The 17,329-nt window shown below is 42.2% G+C and overlaps 1 protein-coding gene across 1 annotated transcript; it reads right to left on the minus strand.

Moving 5' to 3' along the window:
* Positions 1-1,616: 1,616 nt before the first annotated feature.
* EMB1075 (Pyridoxal phosphate (PLP)-dependent transferases superfamily protein) lies at positions 1,617-5,180 on the minus strand. The gene is made up of 5 exons (XM_087373682.1): positions 4,872-5,180; positions 3,240-3,471; positions 2,872-3,065; positions 2,415-2,551; positions 1,617-2,300 (listed from the first exon to the last, which is right to left on the minus strand). Exons 1-5 carry the CDS (start codon positions 5,104-5,106, stop codon positions 1,722-1,724), a joined length of 1,377 nt encoding a protein of 458 aa, XP_087229808.1. The 5' UTR covers positions 5,107-5,180; the 3' UTR covers positions 1,617-1,721.
* Between the last annotated feature and the right edge of the window lie 12,149 nt (positions 5,181-17,329).

Here is a 17,329-nt window from a genome sequence, read left to right on the forward strand (position 1 = left end):
CCTCTTCATTCTGATAATTTAGAGCAGCACAAGCATAAAAGAGAAAGGAGATAGGTACATACTCAAGAAAGACCGTCTCCTTTGGTTCCCCTATTAAAACCATTTCGCTCATCCAAAGATATCCTTATGCTTGAATCTCACTTACACGTCTATATAATTGCTACCCTTCATATTCCTTCTCTTCTACACTTCCACATCTTCTGGTGCCCTCTTCACTTGGGCAACCTCCTTTGGCAGTAGTGGAGTCTTGCTTAGCTTGTTCGATCATTGAATTGCAGCCTTTTGACTTACATGTGGATATATCTCCTTCAGACATAATTAATGCTGGTGAGGAGGATGCTGATTTAAAAGAGCAAGGTTGGCAATACTTTCGAATGAGGGTGCTTTAAGATATACATTCTATGTTGCAACAAGTTTTGGTTGATTCATCCAAAAGTTTCATCTTCCTGCTTAGGTCAAGAAGAATCAAAAGGCTCAAACGAAATTGCATTTTATTGATGGTACCTTTATTTAACTCAATGGTTTTCTGGTGCAACAAGGGATCACGTCTTATCTTTGTCACTACCTAATGACATCCCTCTTAGGTTTTTTTCTTTGACCCCTTGTCTTTTCTAAGTATGCTTTGTTACCTTTTCCCATTCCTGTACTTAAAGGTGGGTTATTCGCTTGTTTTAAAGTTTCCCGCGCATTAATATATAGTATTACCAAAAAAGTGTGTTATAGAGAGAGAGAGAGAGGGTTTTCAAGATTATTTGATTGACATAATTAACTTGGGTAGCTTATTGGAATTAAATCTATCTTTCAGAGACGCATTAAAGTCCATCTTAGCTTATGTCACAAACATGGATTGAGAACCAACCATTTGCCTCCTCGAAATTTCTAAAAATACTTTTAGATTCTCATGATAATGTCTATGAATCTGCTCTTCAAGTGATCTTTGAGATAAATAACTATGAAATCCAAGCTAACCAGTTCAATATCTACTCTAGAGGCCAAAAGCAATTAAGTTATTGGCCTTCCAAATTGGCAGTCACACTTCCTTTAAGCGAGGCTAGGCTATTGCCACGTCACAAGACAGTTTCCACTATCATTGGCTGTTAGTGTGCCTCGCCTTGCCTACGTGGCCCTCTCTCTACCTATCTACAATCTATAACCATCCTCGTCTTTGCTTCATTGTTGACCTCCACTTCCTCACATTCAAGCATGCAATCGAATATATCAAGCACAAAACCATATTCCCCGAAAACCTTTTACCAACAATTCGCATAGAAGACAAGAAATAATCTCAGGTGACCTTTAGTACATGAGGAAAGTAAATTACTTGTGTAAAGAATTTTTTAGTGGAGCAAGATACAGCTGTAATGACACCAAACTCATTTGCATAGCTTGTTTCAAACCCTATAATCTGGAGCACAAACCTAGGACCAAATGATAAGGGCTCTTTCAGTTTTAAGTGCCCATTTCTGTTCAATGAGTTGCAAAGTCTCAATAGTTTTCCTCATCGTTTAGTTAGTGCTGTTTTTGAAATAAAAAATCAGAATTTCTAGTTTCCATCTTAGATTGTTTCAAGTTCTAACCTAGTAAAATTTCCACCGATCACAGTTCAGAAAGCCAAGTGGAGGAATATACCTCTTTTGAAGCTGCAGACTCCACAAATAGTCCAAGCAGAGTACAAAACACTTACATGATTAGAAATCAATTTCTCCTTTGAATGCCCTTCATCAGCTTAGCTTTGTACAATGCTGACTACAGGCACAATTCTTCTCCCCCACTTCATCAGCAATGCAAGGAGCAACTATCTTGCCATCAGGGGAACACTGTGCCCTGCTTTTAATTAAATCTTCCACAAAATCATCCAGCTTTTCTATTGTAACACTAGGCATCACAACAGCATGAGCAATGCTACCCTGACAAGCAAGTTGCCACTTCCGAACAAATGCCTCGTCCTGTGGCCTTTCAAAGACTACAGTGCTACTTAATTCATTCAGCATAGCACCAAAACCAGCATCCCACAACCGATCCGTGAGGTAATGAGCATTTCGAAGGCATCGCTGAACCTCTTTTTGGAATCCACGGTAACCCTTTCGATTTAGGGTATACCAGAGAAAGATTGGAGCATGCCCATTTCGACTTCCCATGATGGTTGCATCTCTAGAAGCCAGATATTCTACGTTCCGAGATAAAGCATTAATATGCTCAATTCTTGTTATTTGTACTCCACAAGGCATTGGACATCCAATAAATTTGTGTCCAGAAACACTCACGCTGCCAATAGGTTTTTTGAAAGAGACTTTGGGAGCCTGGACCCACAGAGAGAACAATATGATTCTTAATAAACCATTTGCATAAAAGCCGACTCCTTCCACAAGTAAGACCTAAGCAGAAGTCTTGCATGGAATTGGACAAAGTCTTACCTTTTTTACAAAAGGCATCATGAGCCCGAACAATGCACCATCACAATGGATGAAGAAACGGTCTTCAGTGAAACCAGACTCTGATAGAGTCTTAATTACTAGATCTAAATCATCCACTGCTCCTTTCACAGTAGTTCCTACAGACCAGTGCTTGAAATTGTGATAAGGCTGTTGAAAAGCGCCACAAAATAAAACCTAATGCAAGCTTCAGGGCTAACGCCACTGGTGACACAACAAGCTACTCTGCTATTTGGGAAACAAACAATATTTCTGTTTTGGAGGGGAACATGCAATGTTACATTTTCAGCAAACTACAAGAAATTGTATTCTGCATTACACCCATGATAGCACATTCAATACGCTAAAACCCTTGGACCGCACATGCCCTTCCACCACATGACAGAAGTTACTAAACAAAATACAGAGATCAGCAATGCTAAGACACTAAACCCCTTACCAATGTTCACATTGAGTATAGCAGGCTTGTCCTTTCTCTCCTCCAGCTTCAGCCTTAAATCAGTGCAGTCTATCTCCCCAGAAATTAGGGTGTCCACCTTCACTACTTCCATTCTATACATCCGTGCAGCCTTGAAGACTGAATAATGTGATTCTCGAGATGCATATAAAATTCCATCCGGAAAGACCTCCCTCCTGAACTCAGACAACAAGAATGAGATGAGTTTAAAGGTAACTGCTTCACCGGGACAATAGAGTTGGGCGAGGCAAACTTATCCAAAGAGAGCGTGTCCCCACACAACATGAAGGCACACTTACAATTCAAATAACGTCCCTCTTGATAACAAAGCAAAAAATACTGCTACTTACCCAACAAGAATGCCATGAAGATTTCCCTCTGTTCCACAATTTGTGATATATCCCCAATATTCATCCTTCTCCAGTTCCCAGAGGCGGGCAAACCAATCCAGCACTCCCACCTCAAACTGCCTTGAGTGAACGCCATAATTGCTTTCTATAAAAGGGTCACCCAAATTGTTTATAGAAAAATGTTGCAACTGTGCAAGTGCCCCATAGTCAAAGTCCAGATTATAAGGATAGCCTGCCATAGCGTTATAGACACTTTAGTGAACAGTCGATGACTGTAACACAATCAATTCAACATATCCATTGTCTGCCGAATACCAGAGATCTTCGAAACACCAAGGAATTAAACGTAATGAAGGTACAAAAGTAGAATCCATCTTCATTCGAAAAGGAAAAACAAAAACAGAATCCATTACAAAGGAAGAATCAGCTGGTATAAACTTAGTACTAAACTACGCAAATGAAGCTGACGGCAAGAACCCATAGGATCTAGAAGACTAGACTTGTCATAGAGCTCAACTAAGACTGGACTTGTCAAAAGACTGAACGCAGCAGACCATAGGTGTCAGCGAACGTTTCATGCCAAAGAGATGATAGGACCGCTCTATTCATTTTTTCTACAACGAAAACTCGTCCGAAAACAGCAATTGCACCCTGGACAAATGCAGCAAGCATATCTCTGGTTGCCTACGAGCAGGAAACATTTACGCTCTGCTGCAGTAGGCATATGCATTATTGTATTCTGTGTGCAGTTCGCTCCTATTTCAAGATCATTGATCTTTCCATTTTCTATAATTCAGATTAGAGAAAAAATTCTGAACTACCATATAACTCAAAAACACACTTCACCGGACGAATACTTCAACATGAGCACCCCCCTGGTAAACGTAGCAATTTAGCCCTTGCAAATCTGAGCGTCTGACAAATGTAGATTCAGATGCGTGTGGCACTTTATCATATTATAGGAATTGCGTTATTCGGATACACAGATCAGTAAATAGCGACAGAAGGCAAGAGCGCTCCGACATCAGGATAACTGACAGGGCACGCAAAGATCTACGAAGACTTATACGGCGATTGCTGCGCGTCTTCCCACAACAAGGAGGGCAAGGAATGCTGTTCTCAAAGAAAGAGGCCGGTAAGAATGGGATCAACAGATCAGAAGCGCACAACCGCCTACCAGTTCCAAAACCTTGCCCTGACACGGACAAAATCAATAAGCTAGGGCAAAGTTTGAGCACAACACATTTGATCCATCGCCGTAGCGCAACAATGCAGGCGCGCTACGGGCAGATCTGACCAGGGGAGTGCTCAATCCAAAGCTTTGACAGCATCGCGAACTTAAGATGCACGTTTTCAGAACAGAGAGCAGTAATCGAGGTAACTGCGAGTGAACCAAGGAGGGAAATGCAAGATCGAGGATGATCTGCAGAGGAAAACCGTGACCAAGCAAGATCGAGGAAGATCTCAATTGGGGGGGGGGAAATGGTGCAAATGAGGCCGCAGAGCAAAGCAGAGGGAGAGATCGACGCGGATCTGGAGACACATTTTGCCGTGCAGCCTACAAAAAGAAGCCAAGAAGGACGCCGACAAGGAAACAAAAATGAAATGCGGGGGAGGAAGAAGGAAACGGACCGAGGTGATATTTGGTGCGTTCGACGAGGGTACGACGGTAGCGGGCGAGGACGCCAGCCATGTAGGCTTCGGTATCGCCGGTGAGCTCGTCATCGAGGTTGGGCTCGGTGATGGAGAGGCAATCACGGGAGAGGTCACGGCCGAGGGGAAAGGAAGGGAGCTCGGGGGGGAGGGAGCTATGGCTTTTGAGGAGGTCGAGGGGGGTGGCTATGGCGATGGAAGGGGAAGGAACCATGGCTATGGCGATGGATTTTGAGAGCTCTAAAGGCTTCACAGAATATGCGCAACACAATGCTCTGATGCCCCCGCTTGTAGACGATGACCGTAGCATTTTATTTCATTATTTTATTTTGCTTCACCACCATGTGTCCAGTGTCTGCAACTTCCGGCTCTCCACGTGTCGCTCCCGATATTTTCGCTCGTGCCCTGGCACGTTTATCCTAGTCACCGACCGCCTTTTCCACTAATTAATTCCCCCGAACTTTCCCAACAAGAAATTCCATTAATTCGTTTGGGGGACTCGCTCAAGGGGATTGGGGAGACGAGAGGGATAAATGGGGACGCAAACGCGAACAAGATACGTGGCCATTAATGTAAGGTAAATAGTGAATATCAATGCATTCGCAGAACGAGCTAATTCGAGAAGGTTTGCGAAAATCTAGAATGTGTCGAATTCGAGAAGGTTTGAAATCTAGAACGTTCACAGTTGCCACCCTAAGCGAATATATGAGGGGGAGGGAGGGAGAGGGAGAGTTGAGGGAGGGTGGAGGAACGAGGAGGAGAGGAGGGTAGGGAGAGGCGGCAGGGAGAGCAAAGGTGGAGGAGGAGAGGCGGAGGGCAGAGCGGTGACGTGGAGCACAGCAGAGGGAGGCGAAGAGACGTAGAGCAGAGAGCTTAGATTAATTCACCAATTCGCATTAATAGGCATAGGCCTTAGGTTAATTCAAGAGGGATCCCACGATAGAGCTAATTAATTGATTTTATTTAGGGGGAGCCATTAGGAGCCATTAGGGCCCCCACCATGAAAAAAGGTATTAATCAACATTGGATGAGTGGGGGGGAGAGGCTGCTCCCACGATGGCAACTATGCCAGGATTCGCTAGAATTTCCCAACTTTTGCCTCAACCCCGATGTTATAGCTAACAATTTTGAAGGAGACAGAAAGAGCGATCTCTCTTAGAGGAAAGACAGGTTTTCTCAGATGAACTCACGTGGCTAGGAGATAAATTCAAGCACAAAGCACTTTTGTTGGAAGTGTTGTATCACTGGTATTGGAGCTGACAATTGGAAGATAGTTGCACACAAGAAGTTAGTAGGACCGAAAGGAGAAAATGACCATGCAATGGCCTAGAAGTGGGAAGGCAAAACCAAAATGGGTTCCTAGGAGGTCCATGTGAAGGTTGTAGCAGAGCAGCAGACCTCTCGGCATAGCTATGTAGGGAAAGGTTCTGTGACCTGCTTAGAAACACAGCCATGACGTGACCTTGAGAAAAATAGAAATACAATGGTTCTTCTATGCATAGTTTTTGTGCTTTCACATTGATGTTTGATCATAGACAAAGGCAAACATAGGAGGGATTGTCCCCTTCATGTAAAGCTGATCAAGAGCTGATTTGGTCGGTTTAAAGTAGCAAGGAAAGGTTGAGCCAGCAACGTGGAATGGAGACACAAAATACCTTTTGCATAGAACTTATGATAGTTGGCACAAGGATTTTATAGAGAGACAAAGCTATATAGCATGACGTTCAGTTGTGCCACCAACAAATATGAACGATTGAGAAGTCTACTACCACTTGGTTCTTGGCCGCATTGCCATGGTTTCAACTTTGTGTCAAAGCACTAATGTAAGAGAGTCTAGTGTGATTGTCCTACCATTCTGTTGAGAGAAATCCTTTGCTATGAGCCAATCCATGATGCCATAGACTCCATACACAGAGCCACAACGTTCGCATCAAATTCCACAGAGAAGAAGAGAGGAAGCCACATCATATAAAGGTACAAGCACCTTAATAAAAAGCCATGTCAACTGAGGAATTTTCAGCCCTCTTTTTCTAACCATTTTAAGGTCTTGCTCCAATAATTAGCCACACCATAATTAAGAGACAGGACCAAAAAGCATGATTTTGGAGATTGAGTTTGAGGAAAGCAAGAGCAAGATCAAAAGAAAAAGTCATGAAGAGAGCAAATCAGATTCAAATTCTAATTCCAAGAGCTCGAACAAAAACTAGGGAAGTGGACTTCGTAAAGCAAAATGACGAGTCTAGAAAGAGATGAGACGATTAGGGAGAGAGAGGAAAGGGCTAGAAAAGGAAAAGTGACAGTTAAAGAGGAAACACATGAGGAAGCACATAACAAAATTCAAGAGGATAGTATGGAAATGGGGGATGTTGGTTACAGTGATTTTGGAATTCCGTATTCGAAACTCATTACACTAGAAACTCGAGCACAAAATATGTTAGGGATGATTAATGATACAATAAAAACTCTATTCCTTAGCTATGAGCTAAAAATAAGATAGAAGATTAGGGTGGTCTGTACCCAACAAAACTTGTGTGGCTCTCCCTCTCCCTCTCTCTTACCCTCTTTCATTCTGCTTCCATTAAGAGTACCCTCACTTTAATCCACTTGAGTTGGCCTATCCACTGAAATAGGCTCCTTTGGGGTATACAAAATGTAAAAGAAGACCATTTATGGTTGAATTAGATAGGCAACTAGAATCCAATGCATTTGATTAGAGGAGCAACTGGAATCCAATGCTTATGTGGACTCACCACCACAAGCTCATTCTATCAAGTGGAAGGGATTTGCACACTCATCTCTTGACTCTAGTCCTTTTACCACGTGGGTTGTCTAATGCCGTACAAAATGGATCCATTCAACAACAAAAAAATGAATTCATTCGTATAGAAACTGTGAAAAATGTCCATCCGTGGTTGAGGTAGAGAGGAGAAAGGAATACAATTTGTCACATTGCCACACATCAATCCCACCAAAGTTAAAGGGCTTTGCACACTTGTTGCTTGACTTAAATCCTTTTACCCACTACAATTAGTGAAACGACAAATGAAATATAGGTCATAAAGTTACCCTTTAGAAAGGGATGTGATCTCAATTCCATTGTCATGCTAATTTTAGGGTGGAAAGTGCAAATTATGTTTTGCATGAAAGAGGGAAATGGATTCCATAGGATGAGGACAAGGACTAGGGACAAAAATAATTAAAAAGTCATTTTGTATGCCAATGCGCTAGTGGATTACCACAATATTTCACACATCTATACCAACACCTATACCAACTTATAAAATTTCCAAGACATGCTTATACTAACTCTTTTTGGTTTTCTACTCTTAATTCCAAGAAATTCCTAACAACAGAAGGTGTATTAGAGGAATGTGTTCAAGAGGAGACTCATAGGCAGTAAAGGAAAAAGAATGAGAGGATGAGAGTGAGAAGCGAAAAGGAATATCAATAGAGTGGGATGGGAGGGGGAAAGGTAATTTTAGGAGGGAAAGGAAGAAGGAGAGAGAAATGGAAGAGGGAGAGGGAGATTCAAGGTGGGAAGGGGAGCTAGAGAGGGAGAGGGAGAAGGGAAATGGTAGATCGAGAAAGGAAAAGAAAGCAAAATAGGAAAAAGGGGAGATATAAAGGGGGAAAGGGGAGAAAGAGATGGGAAGGGGAACTCTAGAGAGGGAAAGGAGGAGTGGACAAAATTGATGGAGGGAGTGGGGCCTCAGCTTGCAAATGTGAGCTAGGCATTGATTAAGGCTAAGAGGGATGCCAGTTGAGGAGGCATTCAATGAACTCATGAGAGGAAAAGTCACTGGTAGCAATGAGTTGTAGGAGGATGATAGATTGGATGTTGAGGAGAAAGATGAACACTGGGATGCCATGGTCTAAAGCTATAAGGCATTTTTTTGTGAGAAATGAAACTATGAAGAATTGCTTTGATATAGGGAGAAGCTACAAACTTCAAAAAGTTGCTTCCAGAGATAGATATGGCTCTTTAGATCTGATGACTTGAGCCAAAACTCCAGAGAGTGTGACATCAAACAACATTATTGCTTGTGTGCAATGAACTTTAAAAACAACAATCAACCATAACATTGCAAAGAGAACTAGAGTTCCTACTTGCTAAAGATATGGCTGATCAAGAGCTCACCTAGTGAGCTAGGGATACAACCCTTCCAACAAGAGGGCTCTGTGCTTGAATTTACCTCCCAGCCACGAGTTCGTCCAAGGAAACCCTTCTTTCCTTTGAGAGAGATCTCTCTTTCTCTCTCCTTACTTGGAGTTCTCTCTAGTTCTCTCCCCCTAACCCATGTTTGGCATGTGGCCTTTCCACTTGGTGCCATGTGTCCCACATGGGACCCCTTCTTTTAATCCCTTTCTTGGGCTACCCTTGGCCCTAGACTCTAGCCTTCTAGGCCCATGATTTTCCAAGCACTGTTGAGCCCTTTGGCATCCCACCTTGCCATAGCCAAAGTCCTAGAGTTTTCGTGATTATGGCTGATAAAACATTCCCTTCCCCTTAAGAATGTTTACGTATGTGGAAACAAAATTGGGAAACCTCCTTTGGAGATTGCTTACCATTTTCCATGTTGAACTCTCTTTAGGTCTATCTTTTCACTTAACTAGAGATTCTTGCCTTAGTATGCCGTGTTCTTTTTGCTTGTTTGTCTAAAATTCTTTCTATTTCATGTGGTAAAGGAGCAGGTTCAATGAGTTCATCTAGGCCTTCATTTCCAATGAGATTATCATCATCTCCTAATTTTCTTTTTAGCCTATTTACATGAAAAACTAGATGTACTCTACATCCCATTTGCCCGATGGAATCTAAAATGGGTGTAGGAGACCTCCTACCTTACAGCATTCATTCTTATTGACCTAGCATTTTTGGCATTTCAATACATAGTCATGGATGTCCTTATTTATTCCAGGCCAAAAGAATTGTCTCTTCAAAAGTGCATACGTCTTCTGAATTCCCGGGTGTCCAACACTCAGACTATCATGACACTCAAAAAGAATTTGGCATCTAATGTCATTATTATCCCAGACACATACTCTACCCTTGTAGAGCAAGTAGCCAACTTCAATAGTATACTTCATTTTAGTCCTTTATCACCAACCTGTGGTGTGTCACCATTTCCATATGACTCCTTAATGAAAGCTCCTCGATTAGTTGGATCCCTCTTCATAATTCCTTTCCATATTTCAAAAAAGGAGGATCAAACTCACAATTTCCTTTTAAGGACTCTAGGAAATCATTTTGGAATTGAGTAAAACTCAATTCATTTACAACTGGCATTCGGCCTAGAGGGAGTCTGCTACCACATTGAGCTTCCCCTTCCGAAGTGTCAATTGGATATTAAACTCTTGCATTATTTAAGCCCATCTAGCTTTTCTACAGTTAAGCTCGAGCTAATTGCAAATCCACTTTATGATAGAAAATGATCTCAAATTTGGCATTGTACAAATAGTGCCTCCATTTCTTCAAAGCATAGACTATAGCATACAGTCCCAGCTCCATTTTAACCTCTATTCCTTCCATCGTCTCTTTGCTCATGCCTCTTACCATTCTTAACTAACCCAATAGTCACAAACTTACGAACCCCTCACACCTAGCTTCTTCCCTTCCCTTGCTAATCCTACCCTCGAGGATTACCAAGCTGCTCAAACCACTTGCCCAGTTCTTCCCCCCCTCCCCTTTGCTCCCCCTTCCACAACTAATACTCTTCCATATTTCTCCCCCATGTCCCCAGATTCTCTCCCTATCCTGTCATCACCTCCGACACTACTTGTGCTTCCATCAGTAGAAAATGACATAGTATTTGATTTTGAATGTCAGAATCTGGATAATCCAATTCGTACTCCCATGCCAAGTTCCAATGCTGGGTATGATTTTGATGAGATACCACTTCCCAGTAATCCCATGAAGGAATTTTGGAGCAAATATTCTGATATGAAAACTCGAGGTGGATGGACCCTGGACAACTTCCTTACCAACCTTCGTCAGCGTCAAATTAGTGAAGGTTGGATAAGCAAGTTGTATCCACAACTGATTGGTGCCATCCCAAGCTCTTTGATGTAATCTTCTTGAAAGAGTACCTATGTGCACCTCCATGTCTTAGAACCCATCCCAAGTTCTATGCAGTTCCACGACATAAAAAATGGGAAGCCAACATACACACTTTGGATGAAGGTCACACCATTAATTGGCCAATGATCGAGGATGGAAATCTGACTTGATGCAATTATGCTCAAGCTCCAGAATGCGTTTCCACTTGTTCGGCAATTATTTACTACTGCATTTCAAAAGATCACGAGAACACCACCAAATGTGCAATACATCTAGGAAATCACCCTCATCATTACGAAGAGGGCACCAGCAGGGCGGATGTTGATAGCATCGAGGAAATGTTGGTGTCAAGAGTGAAGATGAATCCTTTTACAACACCAAAGCAGATGGAGACAAGTGTAGGTAGGGACATGATTTCGGATATGCTTATGGGTGATTCAGCTAAAGAGAATACAAAGATTGGGGAGGACGAGTTCGTCAAGTTGCTAGAGTATGCCACTCTGTTGTCCAGTAATAAGCGGATTGAAAAGTGCTTAGAACATGCTAAAGAGGCATAGTGTTTAACATATAAAGGACTTGAGGCCATCTTGGAACTCAAGAAGAAGTGCATATATCCTTTCATACACAGTGTTTTGTTTCCAAGTCAATTGGGTGCACAACACCAACCCCATGTGTTTTAAATGTCCACCAAGGGTCCAGGAAGTGGTGTTGACCTCGTCAACATAATGAGAACGGGGGGAACTTGGAGAAAATGTGGGTGCATTTTGATCAATTTCACAGAGTTCTAGGTTGTCTAACAATGTCAGCACATGTGTATGATCCTTTTGTGTGCGAGCTCTTGACCATTGCAACATGTGAGTTCAGGGTTGAGGATAGATTTGCCCAAGCTGAATTTTGGAAAATGCTAAATGATGTTGTTGAAAACAAGAAGTTTATGAAACCTGAGTTCAGAGGCTTTATGGCACATGAGGCAAATGCAAATTGGCTTGCAATACGAAATGTGTACTTTGGTGGAGCAAAGAAAAAGGATCCAAATAGAGAGAGAAGTTATGTTTTCCATTGGGAACTGAGCATGGTGTGTCACACATTTAAGTGCATAATGCCATCCTCCCAGGAGGAGCACAAATCACTTTGCAGGAAATGGAGGAATGCACCATCTGCTAATGCTGCTGACGTGTGCAAGAATGAGCTTAGGAAATTTTGGCATGCAGGTCATGATGTTCAGGGTGAGATTCCTGCATTGGAGACATGGTTGGCTTGGTGGGACACTAGAGCATTTCAATGGGGCTCTTGGTTTGTTTGACACAAGATGATTCAAATATCTTTGTTCCTACCACAAACCTCTCTGAGTCCAAGCATGCAACCATGAGGGTGAATGTGGGGCGCAAAGAACGTATCTCTCTATTTGAGGCCAATGGTGAAGATTTATCCATGGCCATTCTTCAGAGTGTAAAATATAGTGCATATCTAAAGGGGGTCAGCTCTGGCTGTGGTCTTGATATGGCTAATATGGCTGAGCACTTTTGTAGAGGTGCTGGTTCATCATTTGGAAAGCGATTAGTTGATATGGCAAATGCTTCTATGCATGATATAGGTGTGGTTGAAGATAGTATGCAGCAAATGAGTGACTATCAGTGTAGTGTCCAGAAAAAAAGGCTAGTGACTACAAATCTTGATGAACTACTGGATGAGGATAGTCATAGATTGAGCTGACATGGCATGCTTATCTGGTACTGTAGCTAGCATTCTATATAAGCGTCCTTCCTTGACACCTTTTGCTACTAGCTGACATCTTTTGGATTTGTCTCTGATAGTGCATTCATCTCCATCAAAGATTACTCAATAGTTGTGTTCCGTCATTTGACCTACCGACAAGAGGTTCTTACTGAGCTTCAAAACATAGAGTACATCTTTCACCAATCCTTTCATACTAGTGAAATTGTTCATAGGGATAACATCTGTCCCTTGAACTGGATTTGGTGTATGATCTACTGTGTAGATGACATTTTTCTGACCTTCTAATGGTTTCATCTCTATGAACCATTTCTGATGATTTATCATGTGAGATGATGCATTGGTGTCGATATACCAAGGATCCTGTTCTACTTGGTCGACTTGATAGATAAAATCCTCTTTTAGATTGAAATCAGTGTCTAGGTACACTACTCTATCAGTTTGCTGCATTTCCTCATTTTCAAGAAATATATTCCCATGTTCATTTGCAAAATGACTGTGACTAGAATGTCCACCATGATGATTTTCTCTGCCGCAAAAATTCCCTCGATTACTACTGGATTGACCACCTTGGTCGTACTACTTCTTGCGGCAATCTCTTTCATAGTGTCCAAACTTATGACAGCAGTTGCACTGAATGTTTGACATGTTGGTGGAGGCATTTTCTCGTCCTTATCGATTGGAATGATTTCCTCTTTGTTGATTCCCTCTCCCCTCTCCCTCTCTCATCTCCCTCTCTTCCCTTCTGCTCCCCTCTCCCTCTCTTCTCTTCCTCTCCCCTTTCCCTCTCTTCTCTTCCCCTCCCCTCTCTCTTCCCTTCACCTCTCTCTCTTCTCCCTCCCCTCTCTCTTCTCCCCTCTCCTTCCCCTTTCCCTCCTCTCCAATTTTCGAATAGGTGCTCGGCGGTTGTGGCCAACAGAGAATGCATTAGGGAGGCCCCACTCCCCACTCTTTCTCTTCCTCACCCCTCCCCTCCCCCCCCCTTCCTTCTCCCCTCCCCTCCCCCTCCCTCTTCCCCCTCCCCTTTCGCCTCCCCTCCCCTCCCCTTCCCCCTTCCCCTCCCCTCCCCCCCTTCCTTTCACGTCCCCTCTCCTTCCCCCCCCTTCCTCCCCCCCCCCCCCCTCTCTCTCTCTCTCTCTCTCTCTCTCTCTCTCTCTCCCCTTCCCTTTCTCCTTCCCTTCCCCCTCTCCTTCCCTTTCCCCTTCCTCTTTCTCTCTTTCTTACCTCCCTCCCTATCTCTCTTTCCCCCACCCTCCCCTCCACCAACAATCGTCGGCATGAATCCCACATCGACATGGATCTACTAAAAGCCCTATGGCCATGGGTCATTGTTTGCTTGGGTGTAGCCATTTTTGGTGAGGTTCAGGGACTTTTCTATATATGGGTAACATGAGAGCAAAAAATTATGGAATAAGGATTTGGAATGAGACCATTAAAGCATTATAAGCACTATGTTGCATGTGAAGCATGCATCCTGAAGACTATAGGATATAGCAATTTATTCAAAAACATTAAAATTTTGTTCTATACATACATACAACCAAGTAATCATTCTAAAGTACACTACGTGAGCTTCTCCTCAACCCAAGGACACACCTAAATGAGATCATTATGCATGGGTTAATGGGCCTCCAATGTTGTGCTAAAGTGATGCATACCCATTTGAGGGCATGCTCCATAACTAAAGTGATGCATACCCATTTGAGGGCATGCTCCATAACTTTCTTATGATTTGTTGAAAACCAAAACAGATTGAAAATTTGTAATCCAAACTATTAGGACTAGTGCATGGTGGTCTTAAAACATTGATAGTTGTTGGTATTGGTATCTAGATTCACCCTAAAATGGAAGAAGTTGGAAAAGTGCAATTTGTGCATGTGCAAAGATATTTTAATAAATCCAACACTATTTACAATTTTGAATTGTTTCTTTTTCCATGCACTTGCTTGCTATATGGCTCATAAGCATGCCAAAGGTAATTGAATTTAATAATACACATCATCAAACCCGATAGTGTGCCCTTTGGCCTATTTGTGTTTTGAAGCATTTTAGGCCACATTGCACTTGTTTGGGATATCCAATTTTGCTGACGTGTATCATCGAAGGGGGAAAAACCCTCACGAATTTCAAATTTTCACACCTCCCACCCATGAAATCTTGGAAGATTTGAGTACCTGCAACCTGCCCCCACAACCTGCCCCCACCGTATAAATGCCCTGTAACCTGCATGGACCTCGACGTGACCTTGCGTAGGCTTTGGTTTGCCATTGTCTTCTTTCGGGTAAGTTGTCTTCTATTCTTTGCTTGCCTCACCAGCTAGCTTCTCTGGGTGTATTCTGGATCGTGGCCATGGCGTCAATGGCAACATGCAACTCACCATGGTTTGCAAGAGAAGCAGACAAAGGTTGGCATCGGAGCAAAGAACACGAGCTGTGGTGTCACAATTGGTGGGAGCATTCAAGGCAGCAACATTAGGCCATTTAGGTGATTACCAGTCTTGAGTCTTGATGAGCTTTAGCTTGCATCCTAAAGTTTGTAGAGTAACAATCCTACCAACACCTCGAGAGATGCACGCCCAAGAGGCGATGCTCTCTAACCTGAGAAATGGCCTACAGAAAGTGAAAGGGGTGCATAGCTTAGATCAACTAGCTACAAAAAGGGTGACATTAGCTATGTTGGTGTCCCTTGAAAGAAAGGAGAAACGGCTTGGGCCCGCAACTTCAAAGATGTTGTCAATTAGATGGACCAATGTGGCTCCAACGGTTGAACGTAGAGTAGAAGCAATGCACGATCATCCCAATTCGAGAAGTCTATGGGCTTCAATAGAACACAAGAAAAGGAGAGACAGCCTAAGTGCGGAAATCATTGCTATAGTGACGACGTTTTGGCATGAAAATACAAGAGTTTCTTTAAATAGAAAGGACATATTTAGGAAGCAGACGAGATGAAAGGTGTTTGAGGAGCACATCATACACATGCTAGATACAACATAGGTCAATGGTGCCTAAACCAGCCCGGTGGTTGTTTGTGATTAAGCTTTGGGATAGTTTACTTGTTTCTTTTCTTAAACTAGGCTTGGACTAAATGTGATTGTCCTAAACTAGCCTGATGGTTGGAACATAATGCAATCATAGGTTGGTTTAGATCAATCACCAGTGATGTGATTATCTTGAACTAGTGTGGTTGAACATACATTAGTTATTGTCCAACCCGGTGGCATGGTTGAGCAAAAATTAACAGCAATATATTTTGCAATATATTGTTATTTTACTAAACCAACCCGATGGTTGAACCATGGCTTTAGCTCAATCACCAGTTATGTGATTGTCCTAAATCAGCGTGGTTGAATAAACATTAGTTATTGACCAACCCGGTGGTTGAAATTATTGTGTTTCTTAGTACTTAAATTTGTTAAATTTAATTTCCTACTATTCGGGCCATATACTACTGTTAAATTGTGGAATTCAAAAATGAAAAGAAATATATTGTTATTTTCTAATGGTGAAATTCATAAATGAAAAGAAATATACTTGTTATTGTCTAATATGTGAAGTTGAGATATACTTGTTAATGTCTAATATGCGATTGTCCTAAACCAGTGTGGTTGAATAGACATTAGTTGTTGTCCAACTCGGTGGCATGGTTGAGCAAAAATTAACAGCAATATATTTCGCAATATATTGTTATTTTACTAAACCAGCCTGGTGGTTGGAACATCATGCAACTGTGCTTCAGCTTAATCACTAGTTATGTGATTGTCCTGAACCAGTGTGGTTGAACAGACATTAGTTGTTGACCAGCCCGATGGTTGAAATTATTGTGTTTCTTAGTACTTAAATTCATTAAATTTAATTTCTTGCTATTCGAGTCATATACCACTACTAAATTGTGGAATTCGGAAATGAAAAGCAATATATTGTTATTTTCTAATGGTGAAATTCAAAAGTGGATCAAAATCCGGACACTTCAATTGGGCAGAAGAGCTTTGATCATTGTAAGCCCTGGTACATCAGGAAACTCAAAGACAGGAATGTTTGTTGTTGCAAAACACATATAGACTTTGACCTGGCCCGCAAGCTATGAATGACTTGAGATCTGGTCATGTTGGAGCATTACTCCATGGGGATCGATGCCCATGCCTCCCGAATGAATGCGCAGTCTATAGGCCACCTGGATCCTCATCATGTTTTGCAAGGGAGGGTAGGTTTTGTAGCCTAAGGTCTCTGTGGGAGCTAGCCGTTTGTCCAAAGGGAGACTGTGAGTGGCACATGATTGAATGCATTCGCAAGACATGCAAGCATTGCAGTTTGAAGCTGAAGAAGAAGACATTCAATGTCTATCCAAATGAAATGAGGGAAGACAACCACATTGCTCTAAAATGGAGGAGATTTGAAAATGTCAGTGTTGAAGGATCCGATAAAAAGAGATAGCTACTGTCATATAAGAGCACCCATCTAAGGGAGCTTGTAGGTCACGTGGTTCAATCCATCACAAAATATGTGCTTCACAATTTCATAGCTAGTTGGTAGGATAAGCAGTTCAAGACGTGCCTTGCCAATTTTCCCCATGACACTATTGTATCTGTCATAGATTTTGCAGAAAATTATTCTTTTCAAGAACAAGATGAGATACAAAGTGCTCACTGGTA

This window comes from Dipteris shenzhenensis, chromosome 4, assembly GCF_047967505.1.
Source record: "Dipteris shenzhenensis isolate YYH24624 ecotype China chromosome 4, Dip_SZ_1.0, whole genome shotgun sequence".
Lineage (NCBI taxonomy): Eukaryota > Viridiplantae > Streptophyta > Polypodiopsida > Gleicheniales > Dipteridaceae > Dipteris > Dipteris shenzhenensis.